Below are 26,868 nucleotides of genomic sequence, written 5' to 3'. Positions count from 1 at the left end.
GAGCACTGTCAGTCTGCCAAAATAATAATTGGGCATGAAAATTTTATAGCTGGATCTCTGTGTCATTTCCAAAATAGCAGCAACCAACTCTGCTCTGGGAACTTCTGTGGCTGCTGTGATAAGAGGGTGAAAAGGAAAAGCCAAGCCATGTTGTACTTTTTGTATTCACGTAAATACAGTGACTAAGAATATAAAGAACAAGTATGTAACGGTCTGATACATAGGCCTCTAACCCAAACTCTTAACATTTGACCTGTGCCAAGAAGCCAGCAGCCTTTTTTTGCATAGCTATTGTCTCTTGGATAGCTTGTAAAGGACCAAAACGTCACCGTATATGGGACATCTTACCATTAGCGTTTTTAAATGTTGGTTGTATAGTCAGTATCATCTGCTGAGTTACATTGCGCTAGGTGCTGTTAGGAGATAAGCCCAGCTCTCCCCATGCAGTATGGAAACGCCTCCTCTGAAGTCAGTAGAATGGCTCCCATTGACCTCAAGGAGGGCTGACTCACCTCCTGTGAGCATGTCACCTATGAGGTAGCTCAGCGGCAGCCATGATAAGAAGTGGTAGGACTGGAAAACAGTGTATTCTTTTCATGCACAGAACTGGTGGAGCAGGGACATGCCAGTGAAGGGTTCACACACCAGCCCTGACGGTACTGGGAGGACCCTTTTTCAGTGTTCAGACCTCATCATGAGGAGCTGGATGTCCTCTTCCCACAGCACCAGAAGCAGCCAGCTAGGGCCATGTGTATGCAGCACCTAAACTTGAATAGGAATAATGATAAAACAAAGGGGTAGTGTCATGTTTCCCTCAGAGGGGAGTTTACAGAACTATATAGTGTGTCTGCCTGGTCATGCTCCATAAGAGAGGACATGTGCAGATCTGCTGATGTAGGAGACACAGTGCTGTCCATGCTAGCCCTCCCCACCGTGCCTCCTCCTGCATGACCGGTTGGTGCTTCTGGCTGCATTCCCCACCAGCTGCTTGGAAGCAGCTGCAGAACAGGTCCAGGGGAATGCATGGAGTTCCAAGTCACTTCAAAGTGGTCTTGCTATTGTCTGGATGGCTCTTCAAGCAGGACAACAGTTCCCATACAAGGCTTTCCAGCTAGTCGGATCCTGCATTGCTACAAGCTAGTATTTATTTGTAAACATGCTTAGGGCTGTACAGGAGCGAAAGTCAGAGATTTCTTGCTTCTGAAGAACTTAATGGTTAATAATTACAGCACTGGGGTTGGGATTCAGAGCCCTAAATACCTGTGTCTATTGCCATCTTAGATCTCCTAAGATATCCCAGACTTCTCCATGGGCTGGCTGGACCAAGAGGACCTGCAGCAGCTAAGGCCAGGCTTGATACTCTTGGGAATCTAAAATATCACCAGATGCCTCTGTTTGGGCACCTGAATCGCTCTAGTGATGTTAAGTATTGTTTCAAGGGACACTTTTCAACATAGAGATGATGTTTCTCCATAGAGAGAAGCGTCAAACCATAAAAATTTACCTGTGATGGCCTGGAGAAGAAATAAAATTAACATCAGTGAAGCACGAGCTATAGTAAATATTTTGCAGGCTTCCTATGAACACTGCAGAGCTTTCCAGAGAAGCATTCAAATGCATCCTAGATGATGTGGGTTTTATATAGTCACCTCTCTTGTTTTTATTTAATGGAGTTTTTTTCCTGCCTTTTCTCAAGTCCAGATTTTGTGTTCTGATAACATTACAAACAGGCAGTTTTTCCCATGTTTTTAAGCAGTGTCGTCAAAGTGTAGTGCTTTTCTCACTTCGACTGGGACATTGGTGACAGCCTTTTCTAGCCAGAGACTTTTATTTTCTGGTTTTGTGTAAGATTTGCTGAGGATTTGGCTGTCAGTCATCTAACAACTTTAAGCAGACGAGAAAAGCTTTCTGCCATGGCTGGCACATCAACAAGGCAAAAGAAGTTGAAACAGACTGGCTTTGATTGTAGTTGTTAGTACCAGGGAAGCTCACAAATGCAATCATTAGTTCTCTGTTTCACTGGCAAATCTTTCCACAGCATTGGCAGAGACCCAGAAAGCATGCCAATGTTTTGTAGATGGGTGAGTTTAAGACCTGAGGTTGAGCCCTTGGCACCCAGTAAAAAGTAATTTTGTTTTTGACGGAGCAAGTTCTTCAAAGCAAAGCCAGGTTAGAAAGCAGCTGGGGCTTCCCAAGCCTCCAGTTTAAGTAACGGTACTCACTTTTATAGAGATGACCTCCAAGCCCCTGCTGAAACGATCTCCCTTTTGGATGCTGTCAGTGGGAAAGCGATGGCTTTGGATACTCTTGTTGGTTTGATCACATGCTTTCTGTGCCTTTCTGTGCTGAAGAAGCAGCCCTTCTCAATAGAAGTGCCGTGACACTTTCTGCCATTGGCTGGACATGTACAGGGGTACCTGGGTGCAAACAGGGCGAAGGGTATGTCAAGGGCTGTTGCTTCCCTGTCATCCCACACCTGAAGTGTGTGGCTTGCTCCTTGGTTTTTAGAAGGCAAGCAACACCGTAGTGAATGGAAGGAGCACTGGTCCCTGTATTTAAAATGTTTTCCTCTACACCTTCTCCTTAACAACTGCAAATAGGCAATAAGTGTAGCAGTTTTTTGTAAACTATTGAGGAGACAGTTGTAGAGATTAGCTGCCAGGGAGTGTTGTGGAGACAGCCCTCTTTCTCAGGAGAGCTGCTTCAGTGCCTGCTCTTGTGGAAGCGAGGGAGGTGGCGTCAATGGCTTGGATTAAAGAGTTGATGAGCATCTTGCAAGGAGGCATGGCTTCTCAGGATTTCTGAGCCTCTGCGCGTGAATTTAGGTGACGCATGGCTCTTGGTCAGCCCTGCAGGACACATTTAGGTCAAGGAAGCAGCAAACACCTCCTCATCCTTGGTCTGGCCACTCACCATGTCAAGGTGTGAAGACACAGTGGGAGCTTGACTCAGGTATGCAGCTACGAGCACTCAGGTGGCACACAGCTGCACATCGGTGTGGGAATGTGGCTACAGACTTGGCCCTTCAGCACAGGCCAGCTAATGCAGAGGTGTAGGAACTCCGACCTGAGCCTCCAGTTCGCCTCTTGGAGGAAGCTGTCTCCAAGGATATAAAGTTGGGCTGCAGTCCTTTGAAAATGTGTCTGTGCCTCTGTATATTTGGAATTCATATAACTATGCAAATTTAAACATTTTGCACTCCAAAGAAGCGCTGAATATTATTCAGCCCCAGGGCCCCAAGAAAATGCAACTTTGGGTTGTGAAATTCCATGTTTGGGCAAAAGATGAGCTTTGCAATAATAGATGTAATCCCAGAGGAGGATTTGTGGGCAGAAGGCTGAAGATATAGCTACAGAGACACTAATCCTGAAATTTATTTCAAGAACTTTACAATCATGCATGCAGGGTGTGCTTGTGCATGCATTATACTCACATTAATGTGGTGAGCACAGGACATTTCTGATATGGCATAACCGGTTTATTGGCTTGAGTTACGGAGGAGTATTTTATCTACAAATGAGTAGGTGATATTTTGTGAGGGTATTTTTTTAAAGAAAAATCCACATTTGGTGGGCTGGTTCTTTTTTAATGGTGGCAATTTGAAAGAATTTCTAATATTAGAATTTCCAGGGAGGAGTATGTTAATGCCATAATATTCTTATATTATGTAAGAGATTATATTATCAGTTTGATACTTTGTTCTGTGTCCTTGTAACTTATCACATACATTTTAAATTCTATCAGTTCTGGATATTTGCAGCCTCTCCTTGAGACCCAGAAGCAACAGGGGCAGCTCTTGCTGCAAAGACACGGGAGACCCAGGCAGCCTACAGGAGAGTGTTGTGGGCACACGGCTCTCTCACTCTGCCTCTGTTGTGAAACTCAGCCCTAAATCTGGAAAACATTCAAAATCAAACATACCTAACTCTGAGCCTCTGATTTTTGAATATGGTTGGTTTCATGACCCGGGATCTTTACGTATAAAACCCGCCTAATCAGGTGTGATCAGCATGGCAGGTTCTCTATTGAAAGAGCGTGTTCTCTTGTGCCCTGCCTCTGCACATGGGCGCGCACACACGTTCACTTTCCATCTTTATCAGGTTGCCATTTAAACCCACTGTCATCATGGAATAGCCTTGTATCTAGGGAGCAGAAGCCTTATAGAGTCCCTGGTAACGTCATTATGAACATAGTGAAAAATAACTAAAAATACTTATTTGAATATGTTAGATTTGTTACATGTTGGGTGTGTTAACCTGTCTATAAGATCCACAGGTATGGGAAAGGGACTGTTGGCTGTGGAGAAGCATTTAACTAACTGCTAGCAGTTCTTTATGTCAACATTCTAAAGGAGGTGCTAACTGCATAAAGTGAGCAGCTACATCTTTTTCTTTTGTTTTTCACCAGTGTTTTGAAATCCCTGTTTAGACCAATTATCTTATGGTCCTGCAGAAGGCAACTTACCTCTTCCTTCTCTTGTCATTTCCCCAGCCATCAGAGGTTTATAACTGTTTATGTTTGTTTGCTTATACCCGTTTACTTTGCTAAGTACTTAAATGTCTATGAATTAAAAAACAATGTATAAAACCAGGCTGTCAAGTAATGTGAAGCTAGGATTCCTTTTTAAAGAGTGGTCTGATAGTCTGGAATAACATGACCAGTATCGTTTCTGAAGCCTGTTGTATGCAGTTGGCACCCTAGAGGCAGATAAGAGAAAAACTTTTGAACTTACGAAAAGTCATGCCCTTTAATCAGAGGCTGCTAATCTTTTGAATTTGCTTTGCCTTGTAGACGACTGAACACACTGAACAAGTGCGCCTCAATGAAACTCGATGTGAACTTCCAAAGAAAAAAGGTAAGGAAACTTCATGAAAAGTGCTGGCTTTGCCCTGGCTTTTATGATAAGCCCCCCCTCCACCCCCCAATCTAGCCTTTAAGTCAGTAATACTCTTAAAAGTAAGTTAAGTGTATTTGACTTTGAACACGTGTGTCAGCATTATCTGGATGCATGATAACGTGAATTGCTGAATCTTGAAATTATAAATAAACTAGAAAAAAGACGGTGACTAATACAGCAGGAACAATACTACGTGTGTTAAAAGGGCACACACAGTACTGAAAAATGTATGTATGTGCAATTTAAGTTAGCGGGTGAAAAGACAGTGCGGTTTCATTAGGCTGGCTTGTTTGCCAATGCCATGTGAGTACACAATGGAAAATCCTGCTCGGAAAAAATGGAAGCTGCTCAGATGAAAACAATAGCTTTCTTTATTTCTTGTACTGACTTATTCCCAGTTAAGAGCATGAAAATAAACTCTGTCATCCTTACAAGTTCCTGCGTAACATGGGAATTATTTGAGCTTGAAGGGTTTCAGCAAGGACTGCAGAAACTGCCTGTCGATTTTGAGAGTTTTGTAACATGTCTGACATTAACTGTTGAACGTTTAGTTTTCGGGTCACAAGTTCCCCCAAGCTCTTCAGTAGTGTACAATGGTAGTTGTTGACTCTGAGAAATCTTGCTGTCTGTTTTTCCTTCCTTAGAATGTTTGTCTAATGTTTTTTAAAAACTACCTCTGAGAGTTGCATTTTTGGCTTCTTTGCAGATTCTGTCTATTCATACTCTATTCACTGTTTGAGGGAACTTGAACAAAGAATGGTTTTAATGTCCAGATACTCTGCCTTTGGCACATGCCCATTTGTTCCTCTGTGTAGGTAGCCTTTTTAGCTTGCATTTTTTCCACTCTCTGGAGCCACGGGGACCTCTCCTCTTCACTGCTTCAGACCTGACGGGTTTTTCTTTTCTTTGATAAGTGCCAACACTTTCACATCAAACACCCACATCATACTTGAGAGAGGGAATTGCAAAATCCCCTGACTACACAATAACTTTATGATTTGGGCAGGTAGGCACTATAGGAGGAGGCTGAGGTCCTTCAGCAAAAACTAACTGAATTGATTATGTTGTTGAATGGCTTGGAGTGGTGTCTGGTTTGCATCCACGAGCTTGTGTGCTTCTGTTCAAGCAGAGATACTGGAGCTGCACAAGAGGCAGAGTTATGAAAAGCAACATACAGTGAACACTGATTGTCCTCTGGGAAATTTTGTTTAGCTCCTCTCCTTCTCTTCAACAAATATTTTGAGTTCAGTGTGAGGTTTGTATGCTTGCTTGCTTCTTTAAGTGTCTGATTATGTTGGGTTAAAGAAAGGAGAATTTTCTTGTCATCTTTGTTTTTTATTGATTTTTGCTACCACTACTCCCTGTTCTGAACGGATTGAAGCCCTCAGCTGCTCTCCTTACCAATGACCATTAATTTGCTATGGAAGTGGGACTGCCCTGCTTGGTACTCTTTCAGAGGGACAGAAGCTACTTGGGTCCATACCCACACAAGGCCAAGAAGAAGCAGAGCACAGAAAAATGTAGAGAAAAAGGGCATGAAGGAGGTTTGAGATGACAGATACAGAGCACCTGAAAGTAGAAGAAGATGTGGGAGAGAGAAGAAGAGGGAGGAGAGACTGCTGACAGGAGGAAATATAAATGCAAGTGTAAAAGCTGGAAATTGGGTCTGGAATTGAACACTGAAGGAAGCAAACTTTTTTTGCGGTAGATACTGCCTTTCCTAATAGTCTGTATGGGTGATCTGAACAATAAAATGCAAAATCAGCTTGCTGTGGAGGTTCAGCATAGCAGGTTTGCACAAGGCTAGCACAGCTGCTTGGGTGATTCATCAAAATATGGCCAAGCAAGCTGCCGGGCAAGGTTACTGTGAAAGCCAGCACAGCGTAAGCGTTCCCCACCGCCCGCTCTCCCACCCAAACTGTCTACACTGTGGGCTGCTCTCTTCCCCTTGGCTTCATCGAGATGCATACAGAAATCCTCGTGTATGTGTTGCAAATAACGTCCGTAAGCGATTTGGACAGACAGAGATTAGACTTTGGATTAACTGCCTTCTGCAGCTGTCGATTTATGAGAATTCCTGCCCCCAGCTGGAAAAATGTGGCAGAATTCCACCGCAAATAAAACAGATTTTTGCCTTTTGTTAGCATCCCTCTGTATCTCAGGCAAGTACACCCTCAGTCAAAAAGCTGTGCTATTTTAAATCCACTGTGACGAATCTGTGAATCAAAACCTCTTTCTCTTTGGCATATGTTATCAGTCACTCCTCAAGAAACTTGCCCCTTCTCGTCTTCCCAAACAAAATGGTATTAAATGGACTTTTGAATACACTCCGAAGCCTTGCACTTGATTTCACCCTAGGTCAGTAGAAGTATACAGTCACTGCTCCAAGATGTCTGCTCTGCCCATGTAAGATGAATCATTGCTTTCAGACCTAGTCTTGATCCACTGTCCCTATAGCTGGTGACATGTCAGTTGGCAAAGTGCTCTCTGCATTTTTTTCAGGACAGTCTTATTTGTCAGGGCATACTGATATCTAACAAGAACAGTGGGTCATTCAGGATGTTCGTGGTTTGCAGAATTTCTACTGATTCCATCAAAAGAAAAGCACATTATGTCACAGGACTCACAGTGCAGCTGAATTTGGAGTGAGTCACTATGGCAGCATTTCAATATCTAGCTATTTCATTTGTCTGATATTGCTTCTGATGAAACACAAGCATGTTTCGTTACCAATTTAAAAAAGCCACAAAACGAAACCATTTTTTATTGAGCTGCAAATTTTGACACTGAACCCCCCCTGCATTTTCTGAATGGTTCTTCGGCAGAATGTAATCCGATCTTTGTTGTGGTTAAAGGCAAAACTTGTTTACTACCAATATCCATTTCTGTTCATCTCTCTCAACTTTCTCAAAAAAAATCTCAAAACTTACTTTCCTCTAAAAATGATTTAAAATGTATTTACCACTGAATTTATGTTTATTTCTGTCTCCTACTCTGTGCTCTCCTCTTGGTGTTTTTCACAATGTCTCTACCACGTTGGCTAGTTTAATCGATTCCAGCTTGTAGAAAATACAGGCTAAATCCTGGTAGTTCATCCTGTAATGTCACTGCAACTACAGGGATTTGTGTCAGCCGAGAGTCTTCTTTAAGGTTCCTTTGGCATATTGGGATGTACAATAAATTACAAAAAAATATTTTTAGCCTGTTGGCTGGTGCCATCAGAACTTCAGCGGTGGTTTGCTTTGTAGGTATAATTACCGCTGCTAAATATTTAAAAGTACATGCCCTTGCGGTTGTTAAAATACCCACTTTGTGGCACTACTAAGACCACAATAGATGGATTTTTAAGTGCCTGAGTCTGTGCAGTCCTTCACTCCGTATATGCATACAGCAAACTGTGGAGCTAAAACGAGGGTAGAGCCGTCTGATATACCCTTTCTTCCTTGCAGACAAAGTGGCTAAAGCAGTTTTAGCCTTTTCTAGCCCCTTTTCTGACACTTCACTAGCTGCTTAGTTTTTCTCTCTAGCTAGCCACAGAACTAAGATCTCCATTCATTCCTGTGAACTAACATGAGCTGCAGGACCACTGCACACCTCATTGTTAACAGATAAAAGAGGAATGATTAAACCCAAAATTTCATAGGTGTATTTTACTTTATGATTTGGACATGATCTAAAATATCTGGCTGACATGAATAAACTGGCAAAAGCTTATGGCATTAGTGAGACCTGGCATGCCACTGATCCCAATCTCCATCTTTTGAGGTTTCATATTATTTAAGGTTTTGGGTGTTCTTGGAAAATTTCTTTTACATTTTTCAATTAGAGAGACTGGCGGAGATCTAGTCAGAGATGGGAGATAACTTTACCATCAAAACTTCATCAAAAAATACTTCTAATAATAGACTTTTTAAATGAGAATTTTTCCAGTCCCAAAATAGTCTTTCTGGTTTAGCACCTCATTTTAGTCTGACAGCTTGTCATATTTTACTGCCTTCATACTGCTTCCGAGAATGTGAAGAGCTGTTTGGATGTCATGTAGGTGAAGTTAGTTTGTTCTGCTTTAAAACAAATGTACAAGAATAATGCAGTATAAACCCAGCTCAAAGTCACGGGAAGGATACTCATTAGCAGCTGTGGGCATCGCATCCTCAGAGAACAGTGAGTCCGACACTGACTGCGCGCTTCATGCTGAAGATACATCTTTTTTGTTTGAGCAAACAGATGAGAAAAATGTCATAGGGGGAGCTTTTTTTGTCCATGTTTTTTTCAAGGCACATGTTGTCTGCATTGCAGAGTAGCTCCTGGAGCTGCCTAAACGTAAGCACGACTCTGTGTGCCCCCCCAGGCTGAGGGATAAGGGTAGGAAAGGCTGTGGGGCTGCTGCTGCCTCGGGAGAGGTTGGGGCAAGCCAGAGATGGTGGGACAAGCTGCAGGTCACCAACTTTGGGGTGCCCTTGATGGCAAAGGCAATGAAGAGAGTGGTTGCCACTGTAGGAAAGCTCACCTCAACTGCAGATGCGGCCCCATCCAGGACTGAGCCTGGCTGCTTTTCCTCCCCACACCTCCACAGCTGCCTCCACTGCCTGCTGTTGCCTGCACTCAGACCCAACCTAAGAGACCTCCAGATACTATTTTTTTATTGCTATTTTAAGCACTGTGGCTATTCACCTGTAGTTATGTTCCTGAAACATAAATCTTGTTAGATATATGCGGTCTGTGAAGTTTACACGTTTGCTTAGTTCTCACTGCAAAACTAAGTGCAGTGCTGGGTATTTGATGTCTTGGTTTCTTAAATGGTTCACATTGCTGTAGTATCCAGCTACTTCCCAGTGTTTATCATGTGTATTTTAACACTATCTTTGCAAGTTAGGATCCCTCTACTTGAACCTTTCAAATCCCCCCCCCCCCCTTTTTTTTTTTCTAAATAGTCACCATGGGCATCAGTCCTACACAGCTGAGTGCACAGGCAATCTGCCCCACAGTAGCTGAGGCACTGATGGGACTCATGAGCTCACTAACAGAGATCAGGCTTTTATTTCTGACTTGTTAAGATGTTCGCTGCGGTCTTTACAATTAAGTTGTAGAGGCTGTTACGAAAGGACTGATGACCAATCTTTCATAAACTAGGTTCAGGGAGATTTTACCACCTGTTGTTCACATGGAGGAGCAGCACAACCACATTAATTCAAATAATGAGTAAAAGCACCCGCTTTTAACATGTGCCACTTGCTGTTTTGCAGAGTGAAGATTCAGATGAAGAAGACCTCTGTGCTATTAGTAATAAATGGACTTTCCAAAGAACAAGCAGACGATGGTCTCGGGTGGACGACATTGATGCTTTGCTTCACCGATCGGACAGACATGGATCTGCTGGGGACATTAAAATGAAAAATACAACAAGCAGCGAGAGTGTCCTTACAGATCTGAGTGAACCTGAGGTCTCATCTATTCACAGTGAGAGCAGTGGGGGAAGTGACAACAGGAGTCCATCCGGCATCAGCAGCGCTGCCCAGGAGACCTGCGACTGCTCTGGCCAACATGATGTAGAAAGCACACTGCTGCAAGACTCCACTGCGATAAACACCGCCCTGCCCCTCAAGGACAACCTGAAGAATGAGAAACCAACACGAACCAAAGCAAAAACCTTTCTGAAACGCATGGAGACACTAAAAGCAAAAGGTGTGCATGGAAAACTAAAAGGCTCGGGAAGAACAGGTCCTTTAGAGATAAGTGGACCTGTTCTCCAGTATGAGCCGAAATCCTTGAAAGACATGCACTGTGTAGAGATAGTCAATGGCGATCTCCAAAACTTAGGACAAGATTCAGTCAAAAGAGGACTTTCCTTTTCTGCCAAATCCAGCAGTGACAGCAGTCAGTCTGAAAACAGCAGCAGTGGGGTGAGCACGCCGTGTTTGAAGGAACGCAAATGTCACGAAGCAAACAAGAGAGGTGGGATGTACCTGGAGGACCTAGATGTTTTGGCAGGAACAGCCTTACGGCAAGTGGTGGACCAAAACCGCAAAAATGAATTTCATTCCCAAGAGAACTTGGTTGTGCATATTCCCAAGGATCACAAACCGGGGACCTTCCCGAAGGCACTTTCTATTGAAAGCCTCTCACCTACAGACAACAGTAACAGTGTAAACTGGAGGACGGGCAGCATCTCGTTGGGAAAGCAGAACTGCTCTACTCCAAAAGAGTCTGGATTGATGGCTTGCTGTCCTAAAGAGAGCAGAATTAGTATTTATGACAATGTGCCAGGTTCACACTTGTATGCTAGTACTGGGGACCTCCTGGACTTAGAGAAAGATGTCCTTTTTCCTCATTTAGATGACATTTTGCAACATGTCAATGGCCTCCAGGAGGTGGTAGATGGCTGGTCAAAGAATGTGTTGCCCGGTCTGCCAGTTGACGATGTGTCAGCCAGGGAATCTCCATCATTGCCTTTCCAGTCACCTACACAGATCACTCTTGATTTTGAAGGAAACTCTGTCTCTGATGGCCGGACCACACCAAGTGACATGGACAGAGATGGAACGTCCCTGAATGAATCTGAAGCCACTGGTGTTAGGGACAGGAGAGACTCTGGAGTGGGAGCATCGCTCACAAGGCCAAGCAGGTAGGTAGCAAAATTTTGTACACCAGCCCACAGATTGCACACACATCCATAATGAAGCAGAAGCTCTCGGCCTGGGAGTCAGAAGGTGCAGGGTATCATTACAGTTGTACTTATCCTGTAGGGGCATGGGGATTTCCCAGAGAAGGGTGGGACTTTGGGAGAAAGGATGCCCTGCTATGGAAATTCTTATGTGGAATCAATTGAGAACTGGTTTAAAAGAGCAAACTCAGGCATTTTTTTCTTTCTTGATTGACTGATTACATAGTAGGACCCTGTATATGTTGTGAGATGTATTTTCAATTTGTCTTCGAAGTTACGCACCCCAGTATTTATGTATCAATGGCCTTGTGCACTGTTTTTATGCACTGGTCTGCTTTAAAAATGTATCCCCTTGTGCCTTACCCTGCCTCAGTCCCTTACATGATGGGATGAAATCATGGTATACAATTAGCTTCTTAATAAAAGTGAGAAGTGGATTTTGTTAATAGTTTGCAGACCTATTTTAATTCAGAGGGATGAGTTCCTGTTGAGCCAAGGGAGCATGATCCTGGGTAAAGGCCTTTGTGGATCCATACTGCTGTGTGTATGGTGGCTTTGATTGTGCAAAAGCGGTGAGAAAATACCTGCTATTTTCTGATCTGCCACCAGTCTTGTCACGTCCTCACAGAGGATTCTGCCGTGCCATGGTTTACTGCTGCCCACGCTTGCTCACCACCATCACAAGCAAGTGAACTCAAGGAAACTACTGAGTGAAAGAGCATTGCCAAAGCTTTTAGGATTCGAGCCTCTTGTTTAGCAAAACAAGAAACTGAAATGATGTTTTTTTTTCCAATGCATCCAGTATATAGAGAAAGTGCATTGGAGTAAAGAGAAGATGCAAGTGGGTCAATAGCTTGGTGGTTACGGCTCTTGCCAAGGAGATGCAGGGTTCAGTCTCTTCTTGAAAAAATCCTTCAGTGTTTAATAATAGAGATATTTGGAGAACCTCATCTCCAAATACCTTGGTGGTCAGGCCAGTCCCCTGGGAGATGAGAGACCAGGCGTCAAATCCCAGTTCTGAGTCAGGGAGAGAACATTTGAGTCTGGATCTCTCACATCCTGTTGGAAGTGTGTGGGCTAAAGGGCGCAGCAGGCAGCGCTGCTTCCCCAAGTACATGGACAGGACCCACACTCACTTGTGAATCTAATGTTAAAAAATCAAAACATCTCCCAAACTAAAGCGATTGAGCAAATTGTTTTATTTGCCTCCAAGCTACATTTTCTTTTATTTGACACACTATGAGCAGTAATGTGTGTGTGTATGTTTACGTATGTTTTGTATATTGCCCAGCCCTATCTCACAGTATCTTTTTCTGCCCAGTTAAAGCAGTTGTCTGATTTTTCTATTGTTTCTTTTGCTAAAGGCGATTACGATGGCATAGTTTCCAAATCTCTCATCACCTGAGCCACTCCATTGCATCACTTCACATCAGCAATCAGTCAGCAGCCCAACTGAATCTACTGCAAAAATTCTCGCTGCTTCGTCTTACTGCCATCATGGAAAAGTACTCCATGTCAAACAAACATGGCTGGACCTGGTGAGTGCCATCAATAACTGGAAAAGAGATATTTTAAGAAGAAGACAGTTTCTCCTAATGCTGTTATTTTGATAGTAAATTCAGTAAATGCAATCAGGAGGAACAACTGACTTCAGCTGTAGAATCTGAAACTGTCCCTTTTAATCCACTGCTGCCTCAGTGACTCAGTGGCAAAGTCAGAAATAGATCCTGGACATCTGACTTCATTCCTGTGCTCTAACAGACAACCTCAGCCTCTCTCACAATGCTCCAGTTCCAGAAAAATAAACAGGAGTAGGACAGAGTGATTAAAAGTAGGAAATGTTTACAGTAAGTCTTCCCCAGAACTCATTTTGTGATTGGAAAAGAAACAGCTGCTGCTGATACTTCATGTATTTGATATCGTTTGTGCTTTATAAGAGGTGTTAGAACAGTTACAGGGCTTTTCTGTACAGATCAAAAGATGCAAGCTTTAGCCTAGGCCTGGACCCGTGTGAGAGGGTAACAGCTACGTGGTCACCCAGGGCAGAAGGGCAGGTGGACATGAATGCTGGCAGTGTGGCTCCTTCAGTAGCAACCTGCTACAGAAACCTGCATGTTTAATAGTGTACGAACCCTGTTGGGCCACACAGACTGAGGTATACCAGAATGGAAGTGGGCACAGATAAGAGATTGTAAGTATCCAAGAAATAATCAAAAGGATAACAGAAACCTTCAGAGGCACTGAGTCCAAAAATAATACGACTTGACATTTACATTGTGATTTCCATGTTCAAAGCGCTTCACCAGAATCCCACTAAATTCAGCTGTGAGCCAGATAAGACAAGTTTTCTTTTAGAAATGGAAAAACAGATACATCTGAGATTTACCTCACTGACATCAGCCACACCAAAAAGTTCCAAGTCTAATCTGAGCAAGTTGGTCGGCTGTTGTGGTCAGTGGAAAAAGACGGGCAACTCCGAAGAACAGCTAATTCTATCCAAGGCTGAGGGTTTGGGTCACCCTCCAGAGGTGCCTCACTGCATGGTGGGTATAGAGGCAGTCTGGACTGCTCACTCCTTTCAGATCTCTGTTAGAGAGCTAGAATTCACTAAGAAAGATGAACCCCCAGGTCACTGTTCTCCTCTGGTGCAGCTCCCTGTGGCTAGCTGATAACGTCCATGCTGAAATGAATCTCACCTTAACCAAGTCCAAATAAGCAGACTAGAATACAACAAATTCTGGATCCTGCTGTTTGTACAGAGGTTTTCCCTCCTGAACAGGTATTTCAGTTTGTATAATCAGTCTCTAAGGATTTATAAAAGTGGAGCGCTAAATAGCTCTAAAGTTATATGCTGTGCTCCTTCAGTAGGTCATTTAATCCAAGTTTTGTCTCCTTCCCACACAGATGAGAAAAGTCTTTGTCACATTCAGGTCATATTCATCCTCTTTGGTTGGTTTTTTTTTTTTTTAATTCCACTGCAGTCATGACTCTCACAAAGAGAATCCAGTTTGTTCTCATTTTCACCATCATTTTTGGAAGAAAGCAAGCTCACCAGCTTCTCTTTGGTTACTCGACTAAAATAAATCATATAACACCAGGGATGAATCTGCCATGCAGGGATTTTCCACCATCGTTTATTACTGTAAATTCTTAGTTAATAGAGACACTAAATCATGTAACTGGTAATATAAAAATTGTTCAGTGCGTTAGAGGAGTGAACCTCCTTTTCTCTCAGATACCCTGTCCACTATGCTTTGCTGGGCCATTCCTTTGAGTCCCTAATGCATCCTTTGAACCATGTTGGCTTCAGCTGGATGACAACTGTATAGTAAAAGGTTTTTGTCAGAACAAATAGTTATGCTATATTTTAGAGCCAGAGGCCATCTACTTGTAAAAGTTGTTAAGATACCCATGAATTATATAGACTGTAAAGTGTCAGTGTATTGTGTGTGAAATGTTTTTTTACTGTCTTGATAAAAAAGGCCCTGGTTACCCATTCCTGCCAGAAGTGTTACTCAGAGAGACTGTGTAAATACTCTGATATTTTCATGCAGCATATTCATGTTAATTTTCAGGTCTGTGCCAAAGTTCATGAAGCGGATGAAAGTCCCTGACTATAAGGACAAGAACGTCTTTGGTGTGCCCCTGATCGTCCATGTCCAGAGAACAGGACAGCCTCTTCCCCAGAGCATACAACAAGCGCTACGCTACTTACGGAGCAACTGTCTAGATCAGGTATGGACTTTACTTCAGGGACTCCGTTGATCTTTTTTCTGAAAAGCCACCCTAAGTAAGCAATGGTGAACCTTTTTGTACTTAATACCAGAATTATGTGAAGACTGTTGTATCTCGTGTTGGGCCAGATCTCCTCTGATGATTTGATATTTGGTGCCAATCCCAATAGTTTGCCATTTTGAGATTTGTATCCAGCTAATCTGTTGAATTCTTGTAGCTACAAAAACCAGTCCTGCTCATTTGTATACCATAGCCTACCTCAAAGACATACATGAGATCTTGATATCTATTGAATCAGGCCTGGGAAGAGATCAGGACTCCCAGCTTCTACCTGTATCTGCACTGCTTATGCTTGCCTGTTGCCACTGAGGGTTAACTGCATTCACCATTTCACAAGATATGGTACAAAAGGTTTTATTTACTTAGCAAAGAAAGAAAAGTCAGGGAACAGAGAGCAAACTCAGCACAATATTCAAAGTATTTTGTTGACAAAGTCAGATATATCCAGATAGAGTTAGGTCAGCAGGGGTTCAATGCCAAAGCCATTATGGTACCTTTCCTTTTATAGTGTTCTTAGCTGCAAGAAGCCAGCTGGGAGACCCTCATGCTCAAAGTATTTCAGATTTTTTTTATTCCCTTTAGCTACAGAGCAGGGACATACCAAGCATATTTTTACTGTTCTCCCCCTAAGGATGAGGATATGTATCTTTATGAACATAGGACTGGGAGAGACACCCTAGCTGACTGCATTCAGTCCTCTGCAATTACTGACCTCATGTCATATGAACTCCTCTGTAACTGCTTTTAGATAGTTGTAAGTTCAAAAGGAGCAACTAGCATGTTACTCCTCAGGCTTTGCTGCTTTCCTAGTCCTAAGCACACGAAAAGAGTGGAAGTGATCGGTTCTGAATCTTTCCATTTTCTGATCACTGTTCAGGTTGCTGTTCAGGTTGTTTTATTGGGTGACAGTCATCTTCCCCAAAGTGGAAGTCCAAAAATTAAATGCCTTGCTGTGAATCACAACCGTATCCCTTTACAGTCGGTGGGGATGCACAGGTCCCTCCTATCATTCCTCTCTGTGAAGAGATCCTGTAGTGGTCAGACCTTGACGTCTAACCCCAGGGTGTTGAAAGTGAGGTGGTATAAGTTGTGCCTGTCATATGTAGTGTGGGAGCTGAAGGGTGGAATTAATAGCCTGTTGGAAATGTATTAATGGGGGATGGAAAGGGAAGATGCATAGAGACAACTAGAAGAAATACATTCAACAGCTAACATGCCCTGGTTATCACTGGTAATCTGGGTTTGTGTATTGGCTGGGAAACCCAGAGTAGGAAGAAAAATAATGCAGCAAACCTGGAACCTCTGATGGGATTGGAGGAGAAGACACTTGACCAAGTATGAGGAACAGCAGATGTGGGCATAGGGTTGGGCTTGTCAGCTAAGCAGAGCAATAGGAAGAAAGAGAAAAGGTGGAGGAGGGGATAAATGAGGGATAAAGTAACGGAGGGTAAAACCAAAGATAAAGAAAAAGCTCTTGAGAGGTTTGAGGCGGTTCAAAAGGCATGTCCATGGGCAGTCTCAGACAAGTATCTGCTTTAAGAGGGAGGGTTTACTTCCCAGGAAACATCAGAGCTATGTGGAGGCCCACCTCAACCCAGCTTGAATTTCCACTCAGAATGGAATTGGGAAAATATTGAATATAAAATGAAGGAGAAGTACAGATTGGGGCCGTTTAAAATATTTTCCCACCCAAACCCTTTCCAGGCCAAAACCCTCCAGGCAATTCAGCCTCTCTGCTTTACTGTCACTTCCTTTGTTCCCATTTAATTCATAGTCTTCTAATGCCTCGCCAGAGGTCTGAGCAGCCTACAGTCTCCTCCAGCATCTTGCTTATGTGTCTCTTCTGTGCACAGCAGAAGGCAGTCTGGAGTCCTGAACAGGCATCAGAGCTTCTACTGCATGCGCTTGGTAAAGCTGAGGTTGCCCTGAATCATTGTAAGGTCTGACTCCTGGCACTGAAATCTCTGAGATGGTATGAGGAGCCTCACCATTATTTGTAGGATATATTATTCAGTTTCAGGTTGTGAAACAGAAACTGCTTTGCCTTTTTCAACTGTATCTTTATTTCTGTCATGCATCATATGGCTACTTGCAGGGCAGAGGATCCACAGCATGAGGATAATAAAGAGACTGGGCCAGACTAACCTCTGATAAATCACTGGATTTATAGTCCCATTTTATTTACAGAATGAGTCTGTAATATTACAGAACAGAGACTAAAACATCTTGTTCTATCAAGTGAAGAACTGTCCTCTTTTGATTAATTATGATTTTTTCCAAGAAGAAGGGAAATAGGAGTCTGGATAAATACCATTAAACAGAAACAGAGATCAAGAGTGGCAGAATGATGTGCAGCGGGGGACTGCACAGGTGAGATCTGATGTCTGACGTCTCAAATCAGACTTAGCTGGAAGTTTTTAAAGATTCTTTATACCAGCAAGGACGCTTTCCATCAAAAGCAGAGAACTGAGCCTCTGCTCTCACATTTATCTACCACATGCCACAACTGTATTTTTTTGATAGAGTTAGCATGTATCCTTCTGCATCTTCAGCACACATTTCTAAGAGGAAAAGGGATATGAAAAGAAGAGAAAGGGAAAGGGAAAACCAGATGAAAAGAGCTGGATGCTCTTTCTTGTGTTCTCTTAGAAACAAAGAGCAGAGCTTCACTTGTGAACAGAAATACAGTTCACCAGCATGTACACAGGGCACACTCCAGTTCTCTGCTTCCTACCCATAAATCCAGTTCACAAGTTATGCTAAATTCATCAATAAGAAGATGCAGCAGAAGAGCTGCCTCACAGCCAATCTGGTGTAGCAGTTCATAGAGATAAATACATTCTCCAACAGAGCTGCACAGTGTGTGATTTATGTAATTAGCGTCATTAATGTGCAAGTTAACAAGAGTCCTAAATACTGTATAGTTTAGCATGGGAGGTGTTCGAGGGAGAGAAGGGTCCTGCGTGAACTCTGTGCTGACAGAAGTAAGGGGAAGGCTGCCAGAAGGCACTGTTTCCTTGCCTTTACACATTTTTGTTGGTGGACTATGCCACACAGAAAGCTGAGCTGACCACCAGCAGGACAGTAGGCATGGAGGAACAGAAGTCTGTAATTCGAAACCTGAAATATGCCTTTTTCGTAGGTCTTTCTCAATACTTCACCTTTTCCCCTGCAAAACTAAAGGAAAACAGTGCTAACACTTCCCAAATGAAATGCTGTAAACTCACTTGGGAATAAATAACGTGGCTGAGGCTCAGGAATTCGCCCCAGGGGAATTCCACTGACGAGAAGGACGTGAAAGGGCAGCGCTGCCATGAAGGCATCATTTGAAGAATTGCCGCTTCCTTTAGAATAGAAAGCAAACAGGATAAAAATGTGTCTTAGTGACACTGCACAAGTAATCCCTCTGTGGCCCCTGCTTTCAAACTGGGGTTTTCAGTGGGATTTGGGGGAACTGTTGGAAGCGGAGAGCCGGAAGGGGAAAAAATAGATTTGCTCTCAATTTTAAAGCTCTACCAGGATGTACTAATCTTTTGCCACAGCATTTATCACTTAGCTGAGCATAATATTTTCTTGTTAGTCTTCAAAATATATACCCAAATAAACATGAGGAACCAGACTCTCAGCTGGAGTAAATCAACAGACAGTCACCCAAGCCAAGCAAGCCACACTGATTTATATCAGCTGAGCATCTTGCTTAAACTCTTCAGGCAGCAGGGAAACCACATGCATTCTGAATTCTCCCTGTAGGATGGGATATGGAGTAGCAGCATTATTAACTCTCACAATCCTGCTGTGAGAGCATGCACTTGCCTACAGGATATGCGGGCAAGTCATGACCATTGCATTTGCACATTTTCCTTGTTCCTGCCTAGAATAAAATAAGCAACCCAAGCTCCAAGCTTTGGTCATGATGAAAGTCCCCTGTAATAGATTATATTTTTTATTATTATTTTGGGTTTTTTAGTAACATTTTCTTTTTACCCAATTCAACATGGTGCTTTTTTAGGTGGGTCTGTTTCGAAAATCTGGAGTGAAGTCCCGAATCCAGGCCCTACGTCAGATGAATGAGAGCTCCCCAGAAAATGTCAGCTATGAAGACCAGTCAGCATATGATGTGGCAGACATGGTAAAGCAATTTTTCAGGGATTTGCCGGAACCTCTGCTCACAAGTAAGCTGGGAGAGACTTTTCTACACATCTACCAATGTAAGTTGCAATATTTTTATCATTATAAACCATTAAAAGATACCATGTATTATATAATAATATATTTTAAATAATTTTGGTATGTTGTCTGGGTGGGGTTCTTTCTGCTGGCCTTTGAGATGTGTAAAAGAACCTCTCTGCCCTCAAAATCTTTCACTAAGAGATTTTTAGAACCACCTAAAGGTTTTGGTGTCAAAATACTAGCAATTTTAATGGGAAAACAGTGTTCAAATCTTAAGAAGCTTTGAAAATATCAGCCTCATATTGGAAAGAAGCCAGAAGGACAGGCTGCCATGGACATAAAAAGTGTGAAGGCTGACACATTTTTGTCAGATTTCTTTAAACTGTGGGCCCATTTCATGCAGACATCTCAATACGAGTGAGTCTTCTGGGTATGAAGAAGTGGTACTTGACCATGAGAACATGTGCCTGTGCAGCCCCTTTCTGTGCTGTGACTTTTGGTTACAGTCTTTTCATAGACATTATAGCCTTTTCATTATAGTCAATAAAATGCACATGCAAGAAACAAGCTGCCTTAATTTCGATCCTCAGCTTTTATATAATGATCTCACAGAGAAAGAGAAAAACCAGAGGATTTTCTTTTCATTTCGGCATAAGCAGTCTTCAGCAAAATTTGAGACTCAAATGCATTAGAATGATGAAAATCCCTGTAAATCAGGAAATGGCTGTGTATCTGCTCTCCAGACTGAGGGAGAAATAAACAATGAGGAAAACACTGAAAAGCCAGAGGAATTAAGAGTTTTTTCCTGACAACGTCCATTATGAAGGCCAGTCAGCCAGTGCTCTGGCAGATACAGAAGAAGCATACCCAGCCAGCCTAAGCCAAATAATTGGAAGCACTAGAGACGTGTGTCTCGTCTTTTCACTTGCAGATGTTTCAGCTGCCAAAACAATAGAAGGCCATTTTTAAACACTGTATAATCCCAGTGCTAAAGAATCTAAGTTACTTCCGTAGCCTCCCTTTACTGTAAAAATCTGTCTGTGGCGCATAGTCACTAATGTATTTAACATCATAGTGTCTGTAACTGGCAGAGAAATGCTGTGATCCTGCATGTAAGAGACAGCATTAGAAATAAATTTGGTGGATTTGGTCATACATATGTCTTGAGACACAAGTGAACTGAAACAGCTGGCGCCTAGCCCTGGACCATCATTTCCCCCTCTTCTTTCCTGCTTTACAAGTTGCAGGTCTTGTCTGCCTGTGCACACGCCAATGAGCTTGTTCAGAAACACAACAGAAACCCTTGGTGCTAATAAAATGGCAATCACAATCAATCCCATAGTGAAGTGGGCAAGGAGAAGATTATCCACTGGAAGGACATGTTCTACGTCTCCTTGGAAACAAAACACCTTTAAACTGTTGCTCAATGAAAATTGGGAATGTCCTATCTTGGCACAGGAGAGACTGCAAGTAAACTACCCCCTTGCCAAAGGAAGAGAGACGTGGCAGGTCTCGATGTCATTGGCATGTTAGGGCTGTAGCCAGAAGGACTCCCCATTTCCGAGTCGGGAGCCTGGCATTAGGATTCACCACAGCCACAAGGCTGGAAGGTGAAACGTTGCTATCGGCTAACAAACGTGTAAAAAGGGGCACGGGCTGACTTTGTAGCCCTTTGTGCAATGAGAAGTCTGAAGAACTCTTTGTTTTGCTGATTAGAGGGAGGAAATAAGGTGCTAGGAATGATCTTTTTGAACACACCCCTACTTTAAAGGATTTCAGAAAGGCTTGAGGATGGGTCTGTTTGAACCAAGGTGGGAACAGGAAAAGATGGGCTCTGTAGATGCTGGAGACCAATGTTTGAATTAAGAATGAGTAGCAGTGGGTTTTCTTCCGTGTGTCCAACAACAAATATATTTTTCTGTTTTAGATAGTACTGTCAAAACTCCTTTCACAGAAAGAAAAATGTTCAAAATTTCTGGGATACCAATCGTCTTTCATAATGTCTGCAATTAAATAAATCTGTATCTGGGAGTTTTTCTCCCCTTCATCCTGTTTAACAAATTATTAATGTGAAGTTAGAAAGGATTTTTCCTCTCAGTCTATTGGCAAGGGATTTCTGATTTTCTGGGTCTCACTGAAGATCTTTTTCATATATCCAGGGCCTTCTTCATATATCCAGAATGGATTGATTTCTGTAACACTGGGGATGAGATGATTACTGTAGTAGTGTATATGGCATAGCATTTATGAAACTTGCTCCATTTTCCTAAAACACTCAATTGCCTAATGTTTACTTATGACTTGAAGGGCTGGCTGGTCTTCTCTATCCATCACACTCACCAGTGCAGCAGCACGGGTGAGGGAGTAGCAGGAGGCTATGGGAGGAAAAAAGACACATTGCGTGGATTTAGCAAAGGCTCCTCTGACTTCTCAGAAAGACCTGTCCTTGCCACTTCTGGAAAGTCAGAAGCATTGGGCTGTGTTCAGTTTGTCATTTGTGTCTGAAAGCTTTTAAAATAAAGTGCTCATACAAGGCTAGCAGGCAGAGTTTAAAAGCTGGCTGTTCCCTCTACTGTGAATCTGCTTTAGTTCTTCTTCCATTCATGATATAGAGCATATGTAATACCCAGAGGAGGGCTCCAAATCCAAAATGAGAAAACTTTTATGGTAGTTTTAGAAATTAATCTGTCTGAGGCACTATGTAAGCATATCCATTACCACTTTCATTAAACTCTTTTACGGTTTAGGACACAAGTATAAGTATTTTCCCGATGCTTCCCTAACGCTTCTCAACTGTCTTCCCAGGGGACAAAAGAAACCTGAAAAATACCCTTTGAAGATATGATTACCGAGTACTGCTCTCCCATCATAAACTTTAAATGAAGTTCAGTCTCTTTCTTGGGGAAGAGCCTTTCAAATGAACAGAGAGATGTCATACCCTGGCTAGGAGAGCTGTGCTTGGAGGAGCAAATGCCACGGCCTTCCAACAACCGGCTGGTCTTTGCCCCTTCGTCCCCTGTCATCTGCCTCTTCAGAAAGTCATTCCCAGAGTGTGAATGTCTGAAACTCTTATCTTGTTTCTGGCTCCTTACCTGACCTTAAAACTGACCCCCCTCAACGTCACTTGCCTTTCCTCAGATGTCCCCAAGGAGCAGCGGCTGCAGGCGGTGCAGGCAGCCATCATGCTGATGTCTGACGAGAACCGGGAGGTTTTGCAGACCCTGCTGTGCTTCTTGAGCGACGTCACCTCTGTGGAGGAGAATCAGATGACTCCTATGAACATAGCTGTCTGCCTGGCTCCTTCCCTGTTCCATCTCAATATAGTGAAAAAAGAAAGCTCGCCACGGTAAGTTTCTTCTCAACACTATAAATAGTCATGTCCTTAGTACAAAGTTATGCTTCAGTGTTTCTAAAGGTATGCAAAGTAAAATTTTCCAAAGCATGTTTTCCAGCACATGTTACACAGGGTGAAGCTTTACTGAGAGGGAAAAGCTGGTGCTGCAGAGCTATAAGCACACTTGCACATGCACAGAAGGTGTTTTCGCAAGCCCAGCAGGCATTTCTGTCTGGCTGTTGTGAATGCGCAGTGCCTGCTTTCTGTGCAAAATTTCAGTGGGGCACTACTGAGTTTTGCATAAGTAATGTTGGCTTCTGTGAAGGGAAAGGGCCTGATTTTGCTCTGTTGAAGTCAAAGGATTTTGTTTTAAAGATTTTAATATGACCATGTTTTAAAGGATTTGAATACATAGATTTTCAGTGAGTGGTCTTTCACTCTCTGTTTTCAGGCTACATTCTGCCACTTGGGAAACCAAGTTTATTTCAGGCCACATTAAGGCGGTGTGTAACATGGTGAATGTAGACTGAACAGGGCATAGACCCTGCTAAATGTTAGTGGTCCCAGCTTGATGTCCATCCTGACTTTGAACCCATCTGGTTCAGAGTACACTGAGATTCTTAGTCATGTACATGTATAACCAGTGACTGAGCAAGCGCTTTAGGCAGTAACAACATAAACTACTGTACATGATGTCTGTCAGAAATCCATTTCAAAATGTACAATACCTAGTGCAGGACATGCATAACCTTTTCTGCTTTTACGTTTGGCTCAAATATATTTTAGGTAACTACTTTTCCTTTAAAAAAGGCTCAACAGTTTGAATAAACTTTGTGATAAATAAAAACTAAGGATAGGCTTTTCTCTCTGGTGTTCTGAACATCCTGCTGCTGTTTGCTTTCATATTAAAAAGATTCAGCTCTTTTTACCTGAGACACTGAATTCAATTACAGAGTAATACAGAAAAAATATGCGACAGGGAAGCCTGATCAGAAGGACCTCAGTGAAAACTTGGCAGCTACTCAGGGACTTGCTCACATGATAATGGAATGCAACAAACTTTTTGAGGTGAGTGAGAGACTCAAACAGCATTATTCATGGCCACATAATGCAGCAACCTTTGAAGTATTTATGTTTATGCTTACATTTTCTGTCTTGTATTAGCTCAGAGATTGATGGTGCCTCACTTATTTGTAAACTTACTCCATCTAAAGTTTATTTATCTCATTTCTTTATCACTATTCCCTTCTAGCGTTCAAAGTTGCAACTATTAAAAATGCAGGGTAATTATTCTGTCGCAGTCTTCAACCCAGGTTACTGGATTAGGAAATTTTAGTCTAATTAAAATCAAAATCTGCTGGTTTAACATTTCATTTTATTATAGTGCTTTTAACACCTCAATTAAAATTTATTCATCTCAAAAAGAAGAGCTGATACACTTTATTTCTGTGTCATGCAACGAAGTTAAAACCATATAGGGAAATAGTGTCATTCCTGCAACTACTTCCACTGCAGGTGGAGAGAGATTATGCTTATATCTCCTTTCCCCAGATGCACGAGGCAACATTTCTGGGGGCTAGAGGAGTATTGACATACAGTTGATCAGTCTAATACGGTTCTGCATGAGTAGTGCTATTCTGAGCCACAGACTGTTTCATTACGCTACTTCGATTTCCCACCTTGCATAAGAAGCAAAGACAGGACTAGGTATCTGTTTTACAGATCATAGGCTCATTGCAATTGGATGCTGAACAATCAAGCAGCCTAGAAATATATTGCCTTAAGAAAAAGTTTTCAGCAGGAGGTTTTTCCTGTGTGTTTTCCCTCCCTTATGTGGCACAGGTCCCGCATGAGATGGTCACCCAGTCTCGAAACTCCTATGTTGACGCAGAAGTGCATTCTCCCACCCTGGACGAGCTTGGGAAACAAGTGGATGAGGAAGGAGGGAACTATCAGATGTACCTGGAAAGTCTCATGCAGAATCTCCAAAAAGAAGCAAAAGAGAAATTCAAAGGATGGGTCACGTGTTCCAGTATAGAAAACACAGAACTTGCCTACAAAAAGGTAATCTGGGGAGACATGGAAGAAGCAGTAAAGAATCCAAAGCAAAATACACCCTGACTTTTTGCATGGCTAAATACTTACCCTTCTGTCTGGTGAGGCACGTAATATATTTTTTTAAAAAATAAAAAACTACTAAAAGCAGTTAAATATATAATATAATAGTGATTCAAGTATGAGATTCCAGGAAAAAGCACACAAAGCAAGCTAAGGTCTCCAAAATGGGTAAAGGAAGTGGTACAGCAAACAGTGCAACAAGCAAGCGAGCTGAGACTTTAAACAACAGCTAACATTACCTGGGCAAGCTCTTTGACTGTGGGACAGGCAAAATTTCTGACCATCTCCTGTTGTTTGCCAGCAGTTTGGACAACATAGCCAGAACATAGGTATTAAAAAAAACCCCTTCAGTCTGCCCATGGCTTTACTTAGCCAGGCCAGCCATATGGCCAGTTTTATCCCTGATCCTCTTGTCTTTGTTTCCAGTGGGTTTTTGCTATCTGCAACTTGTATCAAAATTTCTGAAGTTGCTCCAGGCTCTGTCACTTCTACAGGGAAAGCCAGACAGCTGCGGCCAGGAGGAGGGTGCTGCAGGGTCCCTGCAGACAATGGAATTCAGGGCTGCTGCAAAATTAACGGCAAAACAGAGGTCTGCAAACCAGCAGCAGCTAGCAAGAGGAGGGTATGGATTAGGGGTGGGTGACACTGGTTAGGTAGGGGATGAGCACTGGGAGTAGTGTGGGATCTGGACGGTGAGAGCGCAGGAGGCAGCGTTATCCCTGTTTGGGAAAGCACAAGCCCACTCTCTTAAGGCAAAGAAATCCCAGTTACTGTGGTTTGCAGCCAGCTTCTGTGAGTGGCCTCTCCAGGGGAGGGACTGCAGGAGGCTGGGCAGGGACTAACGCGGCTCAGGTGGGGTTGGATGTGGGAGAGGGGAGGGAGTGGGTAAGGACACGCGCAGGTGAAGGGTGTGTGAGACGGCAGAGGGGACTGGGAGTCACTGGAGCTCCAGGGCAGGGGGCTTGGGGGAGCTTTGGGGAGAAGGAATTATAACAACATAAAATAATATAAGGTGGGAGGGGTGGAAGGTGAGTTTCTGGGAACACAGGTCTGGGTCTGTGGGAGGTGCTGGAGGTTTCTGGAGCACTAGCAATGGTATGTGAGGATGCTAGGGTAGGGAGGAGTTAGATAAGCAGGGCATGCAAGATCCAGTGCTTACAGTTAATTTGTTTGCTGCCTGAAATATAACCCCTAAAACCATGCAGAAAAGCTGTGTGTGGAATTTAGGACATTCATCTTGTGCATGGCCAAGCGCTTTCCGCTCCCCTTATCGCATGCTGTGGAGGTGTAACAAGTAACAGGAGCTGTGCTCTAGGAAGGGTTAGCAAGCAGTGTGTGTGTTCCTTCTTTGAAAGGGCTTTCTCCCAATACCTCCCTTACAACTATTTTGAGGAGCAAACATCTCTGTACCTGATACATAACTGAATCAATGTATGTTCTGCTCTTCCACCAGTTAACCAGGAGGGCTAATGGACCCTCAGTCCCAGCTAGTGCATCAGATTGCCCAGGGTGGTAGCTTTATTTCAGCCTAGGGTTTCAGTCTTAATGTTTGTTTTTACTTCTGCACACACATATTCTTCATTACACTTAGGATGCTTGGGGTTGAAAAAAAGTGGCTGTCGCACCAGAAACAATAAAGCAGCTCCACTGGCTGTATGGAAACTGGTCCAGATATACACTGGTGTGAGAGCAGAAGTAATGTATCATTTCATTTTTCCACCCAGGACTAGGACACCTATGTTTTCACATACAGTAGAGCAGCAGCACGTGCAATAATAGTAATGATTAGCAGGGAAATATGCATGCTTTTAAGCTAAAGTCGGATACCCATGTCAAGATATTGTGCGTGGTTATCCTCTGCTGAACATAGGCATATAAACTATGGGGGGTTAT

The 26,868-nt window shown here is 42.9% G+C and overlaps 1 protein-coding gene across 11 annotated transcripts in view; it reads left to right on the top strand.

The window, feature by feature from the left end:
- The window catches only part of STARD13 (StAR related lipid transfer domain containing 13), a 312,260-nt gene that overhangs the window by 278,226 nt on the left and 7,166 nt on the right, over nucleotides 1-26,868 (top strand). For all 11 annotated transcript variants that reach the window (XM_080377503.1, XM_080377500.1, XM_080377506.1 and 8 more), the window contains 8 exons: nucleotides 4,792-4,855; nucleotides 10,141-11,519; nucleotides 12,923-13,096; nucleotides 15,134-15,293; nucleotides 19,363-19,561; nucleotides 22,662-22,869; nucleotides 23,811-23,925; nucleotides 24,700-24,921. In XM_080377503.1, coding sequence (XP_080233629.1) covers nucleotides 4,792-4,855; nucleotides 10,141-11,519; nucleotides 12,923-13,096; nucleotides 15,134-15,293; nucleotides 19,363-19,561; nucleotides 22,662-22,869; nucleotides 23,811-23,925; nucleotides 24,700-24,921 — 2,521 coding nt within the window. The remainder of the gene's footprint in view (nucleotides 1-4,791; nucleotides 4,856-10,140; nucleotides 11,520-12,922; nucleotides 13,097-15,133; nucleotides 15,294-19,362; nucleotides 19,562-22,661; nucleotides 22,870-23,810; nucleotides 23,926-24,699; nucleotides 24,922-26,868) is intronic.

The sequence above is a fragment of the Falco punctatus genome, assembly GCF_963210335.1.
Source record: "Falco punctatus genome assembly, chromosome: 2".
NCBI classification, from domain to species: domain Eukaryota; kingdom Metazoa; phylum Chordata; class Aves; order Falconiformes; family Falconidae; genus Falco; species Falco punctatus.
This window is presented reverse-complemented; position numbering and strand designations above follow the sequence as displayed.